This window comes from Salmo salar, chromosome ssa13, assembly GCF_905237065.1.
Source record: "Salmo salar chromosome ssa13, Ssal_v3.1, whole genome shotgun sequence".
Taxonomy (NCBI): Eukaryota; Metazoa; Chordata; class Actinopteri; order Salmoniformes; family Salmonidae; genus Salmo; species Salmo salar.
In genome coordinates, this window is record NC_059454.1 from 57,486,281 (window position 1) to 57,501,690 (window position 15,410).

At 42.0% G+C, this 15,410-nt stretch overlaps 1 protein-coding gene across 1 annotated transcript in view; it reads left to right on the forward strand.

The window, feature by feature from the left end:
• The window catches only part of LOC106567502 (septin-8-A), a 43,082-nt gene extending 33,817 nt beyond the window's left edge, over positions 1-9,265 (forward strand). Inside the window, exons 9-10 of the mRNA XM_014136807.2 lie at positions 2,428-2,597; positions 8,464-9,265. Of these exons, the coding sequence (XP_013992282.1) occupies positions 2,428-2,597; positions 8,464-8,467 (174 nt within the window). The 3' untranslated portion in view covers positions 8,468-9,265. The remainder of the gene's footprint in view (positions 1-2,427; positions 2,598-8,463) is intronic.
• Positions 9,266-15,410: the final 6,145 nt, after the last annotated feature.

Consider the following 15,410-nt stretch of genomic DNA (forward strand, 5'->3'; position numbering starts at 1 on the left):
TAAAATCTATTTTTATGCAATTTTTCTCGTAAAAAAGCGATACTATTCCGACCGGGAAAGCCTGTATACGTACAAAGAGAGAGAAAATAAATACATCTCGTGCCCTCGTGCACGAGCGTGAGTCTCAGAGTACTCTGACCAGCCACTATCCAAACGCGATAATGTGTTGCAGCCAGAGACTGCCTCGATATCATTCAGCTTTTTCCCGGGTTCTGAGAGCCTATGGGAGCCGTAGAAAATGTCATGTTACGGCAAAGATCCTCAGTCTTCAATAAAAAGAGCCAAGATGAACAACAACTTGTCAGAGAGGGCGCTTCCTGTTTGGAATCTTCTCAGGTTTTTGCCTGCCATATGAGTTCTGTTATACTCACAGACACCATTCAAACAGTTTTAGAAACTTTAGGGTGTTTTCTATCCAAAGCCAATAATTATATGCATATTCTAGTTACTGGGCAGGAGTAGTAACCAGATTAAATCGCGTACGTTTTTTATCCGGCCGTGTCAATACTGCCCCCTAGCCCTAACAGGTTAAATGCTGAGCTGTAGTCGATGAACAGCGTTCTCACATAGGTATTTCTCTTGTCCAGATGGGTTAGGGCAGTGTGATTGTGTCGTTTGTGGACCTATTGGTGTGGGTCTAGGGTGTCAGGTAGGGTGGTATGGTCCTTGACTAGTCTCTCAAAGCACTTCATGATGAAGGAAGCGAGTGCTACGGGGCGGTAGTCATTTAGCTCAGTTACCTTAGCTTTCTTGGGAACAGGAACAATGGTGGCCCTCTTGAAGCATGTGGGAACAGCAGACTGGGATAAGGATTGATTGAATATGTCCGTAAACACACCAGCCAGCTGGTCTGCGCATGCTCTGAGGACGCGGCCGGGGATGCCATCTGGGCCTGCAGCCTTGTGAGGGTTGACACGTTTAAATGTTTTGCTCACGTCGGCTGCAGTGAAGGAGAGCCCGCAGGTTTTGGTAGCTGGCCCTGTCAGTGGCACTGTATTGTCCTCAAAGCGAGCAAAGAAGTTGTTTAGTCTGTCTGGGAGCAAGATATCCTGGTCCACGACGGGGCTGGTTTTCCTTTTATAGTCCGTGATTGACTGTAGACCCTGCCACATACCTCTCGTGTCTGAGCTGTTGAATGGCAACTCTACTTTGTCTCTATACTGATGCTTAGCTTGTTTGATTGCCTTGTGGAGGGAATAGCTACACTGTTTGTATTCGGTCATGTTTCTGGTCACCTTGCCCTGATTTAAAAGCAGTGGTTCGTGCTTTCAGTTTTGCGCGAATGCTGCCATCAATCCACGGTTTCTAGTTTGGGAATGTTTTAATAGACGCTGTGGGTACGACATCGGCGATGCACTTGCTAATAAACCCACTCACCGAATCAGCGTATTCATCAATGTTGTTCGCCGCAATGCAGAACATATCCCACATGATCGAAGCAATCTTGAAGCGTGGAATCCGATTGGTCGGACCAGCGTTGAACAGACCTGTGCGCGGGAGCTTCCTGTTTTAGTTTCTGTCTATAGGCTGGAAGCAACAAAATGGAGTCGTGGTCAGCTTTTCCGAAAGGAGGGCGGGGGAGGGCCTTGTATGCGTCGCGGAAGTTAGAATAACAATGATCTAGGGTTTTGCCAGCCCTCGTAGCGCAAACGATATGCTGATAGAATTTAGGGAGCCTTGTTTTCAGATTAGCCTTAAAATCCCCAGCTACAATAAATGCAGCCTCAGGATATGTGGTTTCCAGTTTACATAGAGTCAAATTAATTTCGTTCAGGGCCATCGACGTCTGCTTGGGGCGGGATATATGCGGCTGTGATTTATAATCGAAGAGAATTCTCTAGGTAGATAATGCGGTCGGCATTTGATTGTGAGGAATTCTAAGTCACATGAACTCAAGTCCTTCTGTTCACCTATGTTGTTATGATCACACCACGTCTCGTTAATTATAAGGCATACACCCCCTTCGTCTTACCAGAAAGATGCTTGTTTCTGTCGGCGCGATGCGTGAAGAAACCAGCTGGCTGTACCGACTCCGATGGCGTGTCTCGAGTGAGCCATGTTTCCGTGAAACAAAGAACGTTAGTCTCTGATGTCTCTCTGGAAGGCTACCCTTGCACGGATTTCGTCTACCTTGTTGATTTGTTTAACACTTTTTTGGTTACTACATGATTCCATATGTGTTATTTCATAGTTGTGATGACTTCAGTATTAATATACAATGTAGAAAATAGTCAAAATAAAGAAACACTTGAATGAGTAGGTGCGTCCAAACTTTTGACTGGTACTGAATGTTGACATTGACACCTACATACCAACAAATGTAACTATGCATATTTATACCTGTGCTGACCTTTTGATATATATTTGGATCGTGGATAATCAAGTTTTATCTCTTGGCCTGACGTCTTATCTATCTGCCACAATCAGTTGCACAACAAATTTGAGCAGCTGAAGCATATGCACCAGGAGGAGAAGAGGAAGGTGGAGGAGAAGAGGCGGGAACTGGAGGAGGAAATGAACGCCTTCAACCGCAGGAAGGTGGCAGCTGAGACGTTGTCCTTAGCCCAGCCACTCAAGAAGGACAAGGACAAGAAAAAGTAAGCAAGTTCCTGTCCTCTTCCACTCGCTCTCCCTTTATTCCTCCCAAACCTTCTCTTACCCTAGGTTTAGCTTCAAAGTCCCTTTGTCCTCCTTTTCCCCAAAGGATTGAATTGAGATCACAGATAACAGTGGATTGACTTAGTTTATACCCTGATCAGGAGGGGCCTTCCCCGCCATCCCCCCCAAATTCCATGCCAGGGTGTTGTATTTATTGTACACTGAAATAGTTATATGAGCAGACAGACTTATGGAAAATACCTGACCTTAGCAGCTCCTAGTTGGAGAGAGACAGGTTCTCTAAGGCAGTCCCAGAAACTTTTTTTTTAGCTTCTAAAGTCTCCATCTAGTGGATAATATGTCCATTATTAGTGAAACCGTTCATCCATTTTGTGGTTAGTCTGACAGATTTCATAGTTCCTGAGGTAGTGCTTGGGTTTTCACTACATTAGGGATTGTACGTTATTTATGAGGGATACCTGGAGAAAATCGTAACTCTCTGAAATTAACATGGATGGTCCTTTCCTCAGTAAAATATATTTTTACCCGACCCTCCCTGAGCGCTTGAAATAACTTCCCTCCCAAAAAATGTGGCACTGAGCAAATTTCAGGTCTGCTGAGTGCAAACATGAATGTTGTAAAATTCGGTGAAACTTCCATCGCGCGTTTACTATGACCACTGAGGCCGTACCCGCTTTAATTATTTAATTAAATTGCTTTGCTATTGTGCAGATGCCCGTCGGTCAGAGGCGTGACCACTTTAAGCGGGCCAAGTCCAACATAACAGGAACAGCCACAGACATCTCTACCAGGGGTTTCTAAAACGGCTTTCCTCAACAGTCTTGTATGACACACTTGAACTCGCCCTACTATCCGAGTACCACCACTAGTGCATATGCAGACAAACTGATCCATCGCATGAACCTTATCACACCAACAAGATCTAGGATCCACATTTTTTGTGTGTCTGCCTTGATGTTCATAAAACTCCACGGACCCCCTTGTGCAGTGAAACTTACAATGATTCGTGACCACTGCTATCCAGTCAGCACCACGGTTCGAAGGGTACTCAAATTACCCCTCATAAAGATGTTGCCTACATCTGATAGACCTACTCATCACTTATTATTTTATACAACGGGTGGGTTTAATCCAGAATGGTGATTAAACGGTTAAAACCGCATTCCAGCCGGTGTCTATTCCACAAGCTACCACCGGCTAAATCTATGATGTTAAAATGTCTATTTACTATGTTCCATCGGACTGTGCAATCGACTGTCTAGTCAGCCCAGCCAGGCAATTTATAAACTTTATCTCCATTATAAAAAGCATCTAGACATTCTCTCATTTCTTTTAGACTAACATGGAGATTTGTATAAACCTTGTTGTCTGTCTCTCCGACATTTGCAGCCTTGTTTCAATATTCAAATTCGATCTTCAGCTGTCGCATAGTAATGAATGTGTTGGGATGAGACAGGCAGGCAGCTTTTCTCAACCAGTCGAAATCATGAATTGGCATACATTTTCAAGGATATATACAAAGAAATGTCAATAGAAAACAGGTAAAATGAAACTAAGTGCAGCTAGTTTGCAGTCTTTCAAGCTTCTATGAAGTGTGACTGTGTTATTGTTAGCTCCGTTGAGCATCGGTGTCCTGCGAGAGAGCACATTTTCTATGCCAGTTGAAATTGCGCATCATTAGCTCATTGTTATGGATGTATCCAAATAGAGACAGGTTCTATGTGAGGCAGTCACAGAACCATTTTTTAGCTTCTACAGTCTCCATCTAGTGGATAATATGATAACACCGGCCCTCGACACCCGTGTTAACCTCTCTTGGGCAGGTGGGACGCTAGCGTCCCACCCACGGTTCACACTATTCAACAGCCAGTGAAAAATCAGAGCGCCAAATTCAAATCAACAAAATGTCATAATTCAAAGTTCTCAAACATACGACTATTTTACACCATTTTAAAGGTACACTTCTCCTTAATGTAACCACATTGTCCGATTTCAAAAAGGCTTTACGGCGAAAGCATAAAGTTAGATTATGTTAGGACAGGTACAACACAATAAAAACCACACAGCCATTTTCCAAGCAGGAGAGGGGTCACAAATACCAGAAATTCAGCTAAAATTAAGCACTAACCTTTGACGATCTTCATCAGATGACATTCCTAGGACTCAATGTTAGACAATACATGTATGTTTTGTTCGATAAAGTTCATATTTATATCCAAAAACAGCATTTTACTTTGGCGCGTGATGTTCAGAAAATATTTTGCCTCCAATACTGCCGGTGAATCAGCACAACAATTTACAAAAATACTCATCGTAAACGTTGATAAAATATTAAACTGTTATTCAAAGAATTTTAGATAACCATCTCCTTTATGCAACCGCTGTGACAGATTTTTTAAAAAGCTTCACGGAGAAAGCACACTTTGCAATAATCTGAGTACGGCGCTCAGAAACATACACTAGGCAATACAGATACCCGCCATTTTTGGAGTCACCTAAAATCATAAATAGCATTATAAATATTCACTTACCTTTGATCTTCATCAGAAGGCACTTCCAGGAATCCCAGGTCCACAATAAATGTTGTTTTGTTCGATAAAGTCCATAATTTATGTCCAAATACCTCCTTGTTGTTTGCGCGTTCAGTAAGCTACTCCAAATGTAGGAAGCGCACCCAAAATTTCACGACAAAGTCAAAAAAAAGTTATATTTACGTTCGTTGAAACATGTCAAACGTTGTATAGCATCAATCTTTAGGGCCTTTTTAACATAGAACTTCAATAATATTCCAACCGGACGATTCCAATGTCTTGAAAAATGTTTTGGAACACAGCTACCTCATCACGTGAATGCGCGCCAATGAACTCATGTCCTTCCCTGAGTCACCAACTCCCCGGCCTTCTTGTTCGCTCTCTGTTCACTGCAAAAGCCTGAAACTAGGTTCTAAAGACTGTTGACATTTAGTGGAAGCCTTAGGAAGTGCAAAATGAACCCTAAGTCACTGTGTGTTGGATAGGCAATGACTTGAAAAGACTACAAGCTCCAGATTTCCCACTTCCGGGTTAGATTTTTCTGCCGTATTTTTTCTGCAGGTTTTTGCCTGCCCTATGAATTCTGTTATACTCACAGACACCATTCAAACAGATTTAGAAACTTCAGTGTTTTCTATCCAAATCTACTAATATGCACATTCTAGTTCCTAGGCCCGAGTAGTAGGCCGTTTAATTTGGGTACGTTTTTCATCCGGCTGTGAAAATACTGCCCCCTACCCAAGAGAGGTTAATATATCCTCCAAACACCGGCTTCTCGGGCATTTTCATTTAAATATTCAATCTGTGGGTACAAACTTTGATCTGAGAAATGATTGTCGGTGAATTATTTATTTTGCTCTCACCTAAAAAAAAAAAAGAACACTACACCACTGCTTCTCGGCTATAGAAAATTGTAGCGCTCCCTCTGAATGTCAGTCAATGAATGGGAACGCCAATCCATTGCAGTGTAGCCTAGTCATTTATATATATATATATATATACTGCTCAAAAAAATAAAGGGAACACTTAAACAACACAATGTAACTCCAAGTCAATCACACTTCTGTGAAATCAAACTCTCCACTTAGGAAGCAACACTGATTGACAATAAATTTCACATGCTATTGAGCAAATGGAATAGACATGTGGAAATTATAGGCAATAAGCAAGACACCCCCAATAAAGGAGTGGTTCTGCAGGTGGGGACCACAGACCACTTCTCAGTTCCTATGCTTCCTGGCTGATGTTTTGGTCACTTTTGAATGCTGGCGGTGCTTTCACTCTAGTGGTAGCATGAGACGGAGTCTACAACCCACACAAGTGGCTCAGGTAGTGCAGCTCATCCAGGATGGCACATCAAATGCGGGTTGTGGCAAGAAGGTTTGCTGTGTCTGTCAGCGTAGTGTCCAGAGCATGGAGGCGCTACCAGGAGACAAGCCAGTACATCAGGAGATGTGGAGGAGGCCGTAGGAGGGCAACAACCCAGCAGCAGGACCGCTACCTCCGCCTTTGTGCAAGGAGGAGCAGGAGAAGCACTGCCAGAGCCCTGCAAAATGACCTCCAGCAGGCCACAAATGTGCATGTGTCTGCTCAAACGGTCAGAAACAGACTCCATGAGGGTGGTATGAGGGCCCGACGTCCACAGGTGGGGGTTGTGCTTACAGCCCAACACCGTGCAGGACGTTTGGCATTTGCCAGAGAACACCAAGATTGGCAAATTCGCCACTGGCGCCCTGTGCTCTTCACAGATGAAAGCAGGTTCACACTGAGCACGTGACAGACGTGACAGAGTCTGGAGACGCCGTGGAGAACGTTCTGCTGCCTGCAACATCCTCCAGCATGACCGGTTTGGCGGTTGGTCAGTCATGGTGTGGGGTGGCATTTCTTTGGGGGGCCGCACAGCCCTGCATGTGCTCGCCAGAGGTAGCCTGACTGCCATTAGGTACCGAGATGAGATCCTCAGACCCCTTGTGAGACCATATGCTGGTGCGGTTGGCCCTGGGTTCCTCATGTGGCTGGAGTGTGTCAGCAGTTCCTGCAAGAGGAAGGCATTGATTCTATGGACTGGCCCGCTTGTTCCCCAGACCTGAATCCAATTGAGCACATCTGGGACATCATGTCTCGCTCCATCCACCAACGCCACGTTGCACCACAGACTGTCCAGGAGTTGGCGGATGCTTTAGTCCAGGTCTGTGAGGAGATCCCTCAGGAGACCATCCGCCACCTCATCAGGAGCATGCCCAGGCGTTGTAGGGAGGTCATACAGCCACGTGGAGGCCACACACACTACTGAGCCTCATTTTGACTTGTTTTAAGGACATTACATCAAAGTTGGATATTCCTGTAGTGTGGTTTTCCACTTTAATTTTGAGTGGGACTCCATTTCCAAACCTCCATGGGTTGATAAATTGGATTTCCATTGATTATTTTTGTGTGATTTTGTTGTCAGCACATTCAACTATGTAAAGAAAAAAGTATTTAATAAGATTATTTCTTTCATTCAGATCTAGGATGTGTTGTTTAAGTGTTCCCTTTATTTTTTTGAGCAGTATATTTTTTATATATATACACACACACACAGACACCATCCCAGCAGTGCAAAAACTCAAAGTACATTTTCTTAAAAATATAACTTTTCCCTGTGCTTCTCCCAGCATGCTTGTTGTATAGCCTAGGCCATGGATCATTTGATTGAGACCACACTAGGCACACTAGATATTGTGCACCCAGCAGGGAATCGGGGAGGAGGGGCCGTTTCGGGCACATATGATATACTATATTAAGCAACTAATTCTCCAACCCTGAGCATATGACATTTCATCGATTTACAAATTACATGACCCTCCCCTGGACTAAATAAAAAACATATTAAACCTTCCCCCTGACTGAAATTGAAAAAACATGACCCTCCCCCATTTTCCTCCCAGTAACTATTATGTACATTTCGATCTCTTCATGACAGTTTTGTTAGAACTTTACATTTACGCTGGCATTTTTCATGAGTGGTCTTCAAAATGGAGTTGAAGGGCTCCCTCCCCTGACAGCTCTGAGAATTATCACTCATTCATGAATTATTCTGTACTGACATTATAATGATTCTCTGAGGCACAATCTACACATTTTCTGACCTTTTTTTCTTCTTTTTTCTGTCTATTCTCTTTCACCTTCATTATACTTTATCTTAATGAAGTCATACATTTTTCTGAAAAAATGTGAATGTGGAATGTATATGATTTGCATTATTTCACTCCAGTGTGTTTCCATTCACTTTGTTTTGTCATTTGTGGTCATTTTCTTTGTCATTTTCTTTCAGTTAATGTATGGGCCCAGTATGCCAAGCCGACCATGGATTTGTCTTCCATCATCATTGTGACGTCAACGTTTTGTTTTATGACATTCCTTCATGACATTGTACACATGGACCAAAGACCCTGATGGGACAGGAGACCGAGAGAGCTAACTTGCTGACAGTGGCCATTCCCTTCTCTAGGATCATTAATGTTATAATTTGGAACATGTTTTTTATACATTTTGTTCTTTTTCTAGCTTGAGACTTACTGATGTGTTTTGCTCACCATCACTGATTTATAACAGAAGGCACAACAAATCATGGACTTTCAACTTCACAGTTTTTTGGTACTAACTTGTGTTGTTACCTTGTTCTCCCATATTGTCAGTTAATGTAATGTTTAATGGATAAGCATTTACTGGTAGTGTAGGTGAACTCGACTCCTCACCAGCCAAACACCATTGTCTTACATCAGGTGGCGTCACTCCTACGTGACATTCAACAGACAGTGTAGACATTTCGTTACGCTATCTGACATAAGACAATGGCCGTACACCTCATAGAGTGGGTTCTGAATTCTGAGCCAAACTAGGCCAGACCTTAATCATGCATAGCAATAACGTAACTAAGTACAGTACCTGTATATTTATATTTTTGCAAACCGGTATATGTAAGTACCATCAAGTATATACTAGTACTAAATATTAAAAATATGCAATCAATTCTGGTGCTGTTTTGTTAATCCAGAAACCTGTATGTGAATATTTTCAGAATTTACTTGGCTTTATTAAAATGCAGATATGCAAAATGGATATGATAAAGCACACAATACTGTATGTTGTCTAATTGTGATGTACCGTACGCCATTGATATGAGTGATGTCAGTTTACACAGCCCATATACAATGCAGCAACTAATGGAGGCCTCAACTCACAATAGAAATGTTTACGTCGAAAGACTAGAAGTACTCGTTCTCATTGGAAATAAATGCAACCATCGCATTGGATGTCTCCCTATCCCATGATTGATTTTATAAACTTGGGGGTTCGAGCCCTGAAAGCTGTGGCATATCAGACCGTATACCATGGGTATGACAAAACATTTATTTTTACTGCTCTAATTACGTTTAACCAGTTTATAATGTACAGATGTCGGATCTTAATATGACCCATTTCGTCGTAGGAGGAAAATAATCTTGCAGCATGAGGATTTGAATGTCTATTTAGAATTGACGCTACGAGTCAGCTGGTAGCTGTGTTTGTAGTCTACACAATAATTTAGACTGCAGATCCACTGGGTGTCAGTACAAGTAGCCTATGTATGCTACGTGCAAGCGACAGTGCGTCTTGTGCGAATTCTTATGTGGATTATAATAAATGGACAATATTTGTAGGGGATAATGTATTCTTCGTTAGGGAAAATCTGTTTCTTTAGATCAGTTGTTTTATTCTATGTTCAAGGCAACCAATAGGCAAAATAAATGAATGGTTATTTCAGTTCCTTCCATGAACCAGTGGGTACAGCCGCTGACAATGGCACATATGCCTGAGTAAGCATGAGTTTGAATCTGGTCCACTAATGCCCTTAATATTTTTGGAGGAACTAGTTCTTTTCTAGTTACTCTCTGTAATTTCTGGAGGAAGTAACTGACTTTTTACTAAGTTTCAATTGACCAAATCCCTTTCGTTACATATACTGGAAAAATATGTAAAATGCAACATTCAATAATTTCTTAGATGTTGCAGCCTTACAGTTCATAAGGAAATCAGTCAATTGAAATAAATTCATTAGGCTCTAATCTATGGATTTCACACGACTGGGCAGCCAAGCCCACCAATAAAAATGAGTTTTTTCCGGTGAAGAAACCGGACGTGGAGCTCCTGAGCTGGCGTGGTTACTCGTGGTCTGCGGTTTTGAGGCCAGTTGGACGTACAAACAACGTTGGAGGGGGCTTATGGTAGATTATAACTAAATTCTCTGGCAACAGCGCTGCTGGACATTTCTGCAGTCAGCATGCCAATTGCACGCGCCCTCAACTTGAGACATCTGTGGCATTGTGTTGTGAGACAAAACTGGACATTTTAGTGGCCTTTTTATTGTCCCCAGCAAGGCGCACCTGTGTAATGATCATGCTGTTTAATCAGCTTTTTGATGCGCCACACCAGTTGGGTGGATGGATTATCTTGGCAAAGGATAAAATGCTCACTAACATGGATGTAAACCAATTTGTGCACAAAATCTGAGCGAAATAAGCATTTTGTGTGTATGGAAAATTTCTGGGATCTTATTTCAGTTCATGAAACATGGGACCAGCACTTTACGTTGCATTTATATTTTTTGTCAGTGTAGATTTATTATATTATTGCTGACAGACACAAACCTCCCAACCAAACTTGATTAAAAAAATATTTACATGAATTGATACTATTGGTTCCCCTTTAAGTCTGTATGACTATTGAAGTGAAGCAGTTATCTTCATATTTTTGTTCTTGGGTTCTTAGCCAGACGCGATCAGAGGTAAGTTGCACTTTACCTTCAGCCTTTTAGTAATATATTTCTGGAGTAAGATTGCTATTTCTAAGATATTCTAATTCTAATTGTGTTTTGAGGACAAGTACAAATCAAATGGCTACTTAGCTAGCTTTGGCAAACCCAGAATCTGGCAAAAAGTTGAATCTCCTGTTTTTAGCTCATATGAACTCAGTTAGTTGGCCAACTAGCCACCTTGTCATTGGCACAAAGCTTGAATAGATTAATCAGATGTGTGTGGCAGTAGCTAACTATCATATTAGGTTGCCACTAAATAAACTGTCTAAGCTAGTTAGCTGTGTCAACCATGTAGGTAGCTAATGTTAGCTGGATCAACGGGTCAGTTTCAGCTCAGCATCCTCCCACGCATTTCTCACTCTTGCTCTCTCAAGAAAAGAAAATACCCCTCAGTGGAAAGGAGATGTTCGGAAGATGAGGATACATTTCATAGCAGGTTAGGAGGAGTAGGTTAGGAAAAGGCAACAAAAAAACACGACATCAATCTCATTCCATGGTGAAAATGTCTAATTTGCATACTGGTAACGTAAATGGTGAAAATTCGGTATTGACTGTTGTAACACTTACCTGTTCATTCTGAGTGAAACATTTTACATCACACTTGGTGTAAATCTTTTTAGTATGCATTCACCATCACATACTTCAAATGATATTGTGAAATGTATTTATTCCAATGTCTGGAGTACCATTATGAAATTGTGCACATTGATTAAGTCAATACTGAATTATCATAATTGAAACTGTACAGCCTACAGACTTTGTTTAATGTTAGTCTTCATGGAAGAGTACCTGTGCTGGGGGACATCTGCAAGATGGTGCTGTCAGGCTTTAACGATAGTGCAATTGATTTGACATTAATCTAAGTTGTCCTTTTGGTTTGCTGTCACAGTTTACCATGAAGTGTAAAAAAAAAATAACCGAACTCATGCAACTAGTAGTTTTTATTTAACTAGGCAAGTCAGTTAAGAACAAAGTCTTATTTTCAGTGACAGCCTAGGAACAATGGGTTAACTGCCTTGTTCAGGGGCAGAACAACAGTTTTACCTTGTCAGCTCGGGGATTCAATCTTGCAACCTTTCAGTTACTAGTCCAACGCTCTAACCACTAGGCTACCTGCCGCCCCCTAGTTAAGTCGTTTTCTGACCCGATACTTTTTACTGTTACTTGAGTAGTTTAAGTAGTCAAATTTTACTTGAGCAAATTACAATTAAGTGACAGTACTTTTACTTAAGTACAGATTTTCAGTACTCTACCCACCTATGCAAATTATACATAGTCTAACTATAAAACGTGGGCGAGCAGCCGCATATTAAACACATTGGGCTTATTTTGGTGAGAGTGAGCCCTCTCACTTCGCCTCTTCCTCTCTGCCTTAGTCCTGCTTGCAACCAAAGTCGTTCAAGTGGAAACGTCTAGGAGCAACAACGGCTCAGCCACAAAGTGGTAGGCCATACAAGCTGACAGGACAGGACCACCGAGTGCTGAAGTCTAAAAATTGTCTCTCCTCGATTTCAACACTCACTGAGTTCCAAACTGCCTCTGGAAGCAATGTTAGTACAAGAACCCATGAAATTGGTTTCCATGGCCGAGCAGCCACACTAAGATCACCATGGTTCGGGCTAGGCCCCTTAGATCCAGTGAAGGGAAATCTTAACACTACAGCATACAATGACATTCTAGACGATTCTGTGCCAACAAGATCATCAACGGCCTCAGCCACGGCCTATTCACCCAGCTATCATCCAGAAGGCAAGGTCAGTACAGGTGCATCAACGCTTGGATAGAGAGACAGAAGCTGTTTTTATATCTCAAGACCAGACAATTTTTTTCTCTTTTCTTTACCCCATTTTCTCCTCAATGTTGTGGTAGCCAATTGGTAATTACATCATGTCACTGAGTACTGCCCCTATATATAGGACCTTCCACCCCCACCTGGGATATGGATGCTGATGAAGACCTAAGGATTGAAACGTTGTTAATAAATATCACCTGGGAGCATGAGCAGCAGTGTGTGGCATTTTCCTTTATGTTTTACCCATTTCATATGTACAGTGTATTCAGACCCCTTCACTTTTCCCACATTTTGTTATGTTACATACAGCCTTATTCTAAAATGGATTAAATTGTTTTTTTTCCCCACTCATCAATCTACACACAATACCCCATAATGACAAAACAAAAACAGGTTTTAGACATTTTTGCAAATGTATTAAAAATAATACTATCACATTTACAGTTGAAGTTGGAAGTTTACATACACCTTAGCCAAATACATTTAAATGTAGTTTTTCACAATTCCTGACATTTAATCCTAGTAAAAATTCCCTGTTTTTAGGTCAGTTAGGATCACCACTTTATTTAATAAATGTGAAATGTCAATAATAGTAGAGAGAATGATTTATTTCAGCTTTTATTTCTTTCATCATGTTCCCAGTGGGTCAGAAGTTTACATACACTCAATTAGTATTTGGTAGCATTGCCTTTAAAATTGTTTAACTTGGGTCAAATGTTTCGGGTAGCCATCCACAAGCTTCCCACAATAAGTTGGGTGAACATTGGCCCATTCCTCCTGACAGAGCTCGTGTAAATGAGTCAGGTTTGTTGGCCTCCTTGCTCGCACACACTTTCTCAGTTCTGCCCACAAATTTTCTATAGGATTGAGGTCAGGGCTTTGTGATGTCCACTCCAATACCTTGACTTTGTTGTCCTTAAGCCATTTTGCTACAACTTTCGAAGTATGCTTGGGGTCATTGTCAATTTGCAACCAAGCTTTATCTTCCTGACTGATGTCTTGAGATGTTGCTTCAATATATACACATAATTTTTTTCTGCCTCACGATGCTATCTATTTTGTGACGTGCACCAGTTCTTCCTGCAGTAAAGCACCCCCACAACATGATGCTGCCACCCCGGTGCTTCACAGTTGGGATGGTGTTCTTCTGCTTGCAAGCCTCCCCCTTTTTCCTCCAAACATAACGATGGTCATTATGGCCAAACAGTTCTATTTTAGTTTCATCAGACCAGAGGACATTTCTCCAAAAAGTACAATCTTTGTCCCAATGTGCAGTTGCAAACCGTAGTCTGGCTTTTTAATGGCGGTTTTGGAGCAGTGGCTTCTTCCTTGCTGAGCGGCCTTTCAGGTTATGCCAATAAATGATATGTGGATATAGATACTTTCATACCCGTTTCCTCCAGCATCTTAACAAGGTCCTTTGCTGTTGTTCTGGGATTGATTTGCATTTTTCGCACCAAAGTACGTTCATCTCTAGGAGACAGAATGCGTCTCCTTCCTGAGCGGTATGACGGCTGCATGGTCCCATGATGTTTATACTTGCGTGCTATTGTTTGTACAGATAAATGTGGTACCTTCAGGCATTTGGAAATTGCTCCCAAGGCTGAATCAGACTTGTGGAGGTCTACAATTTTTTTTCTGAGGTCTTGGCTGATTTCTTTTGATTTTCCCATGATGTCAAGCAAAGAGGTACTGAGTTTGAAGGTAGGCCTTGAAATACATCCACAGGTACACATCCAATTGACTCAAACAATGTCAATTAGCCTATCAGAAGCTTCTAAAGCCATGACATAATTTTCTGGAATTTTCCAAGCTGTTTTCCAAACTTCTGACACACTGGAATTGTGATACAGTGAGTTATAAGTGAAATAATCTGTATGTAAACAATTGCTGGAAAAATTACTTGTCATGCACAAAGTACATGTCCTAACCGACTTGCCAAAACTATAGTTTGTTAACAAGAAATTTGTGGTGTGGTAGAGAAACGAGTTTTAATGACTCCAACCTAAGTGTATGTACACTTCCGACTTCAAACGTATTCAGACCCTTTACTCAGTACTTTGTTGAAGCACCTTTGGCAGTGATTCTTTTTGGGTATGACTACAAGCTTGGCACATCTGTATTTGGGGAGATTTTCCCATTCTTCTCTGCAGATCCTCTCAAGCTCTGTCAGGTTGGATGGGGAGCGTCGCTGCACAGCTATTTTCAGGTCTCTCCAGAGATGTTCTTTCGGGTTCAAGTCTGGGCTCTGGCTGGGTCATTCAAGAACATTCAGAGACATGTCCCGAAGCCATTCCTGTGTTGTCTTGGCTGTGTGCTTAGGGTTGTTGTCCTGTTGGAAGGTGAACCTTAGCCCCAGTCTGAGGTCCTGAGCACTCTGGAGCAGGTTTTCATCAAGGATCTCTCTGTACTTTGCTCCCGTTCATCTTTCCCTTGATCTTGACGATTCTCCCAGTCCTTGCCGGTGATGCTGCCACCACCATGCTTCACCGTAGGGATGGTATTGGCCAGGTAATGAGCGGTGCCTGGTTTCCTCCAGACGTGACGCTTGGCATTCAGACCAAAGAGTTTAATCTTGGTTTCATCATGATCTGAGTCTTTTAGGTGCCTTTTGGCAAACTCCAAGTGGGCT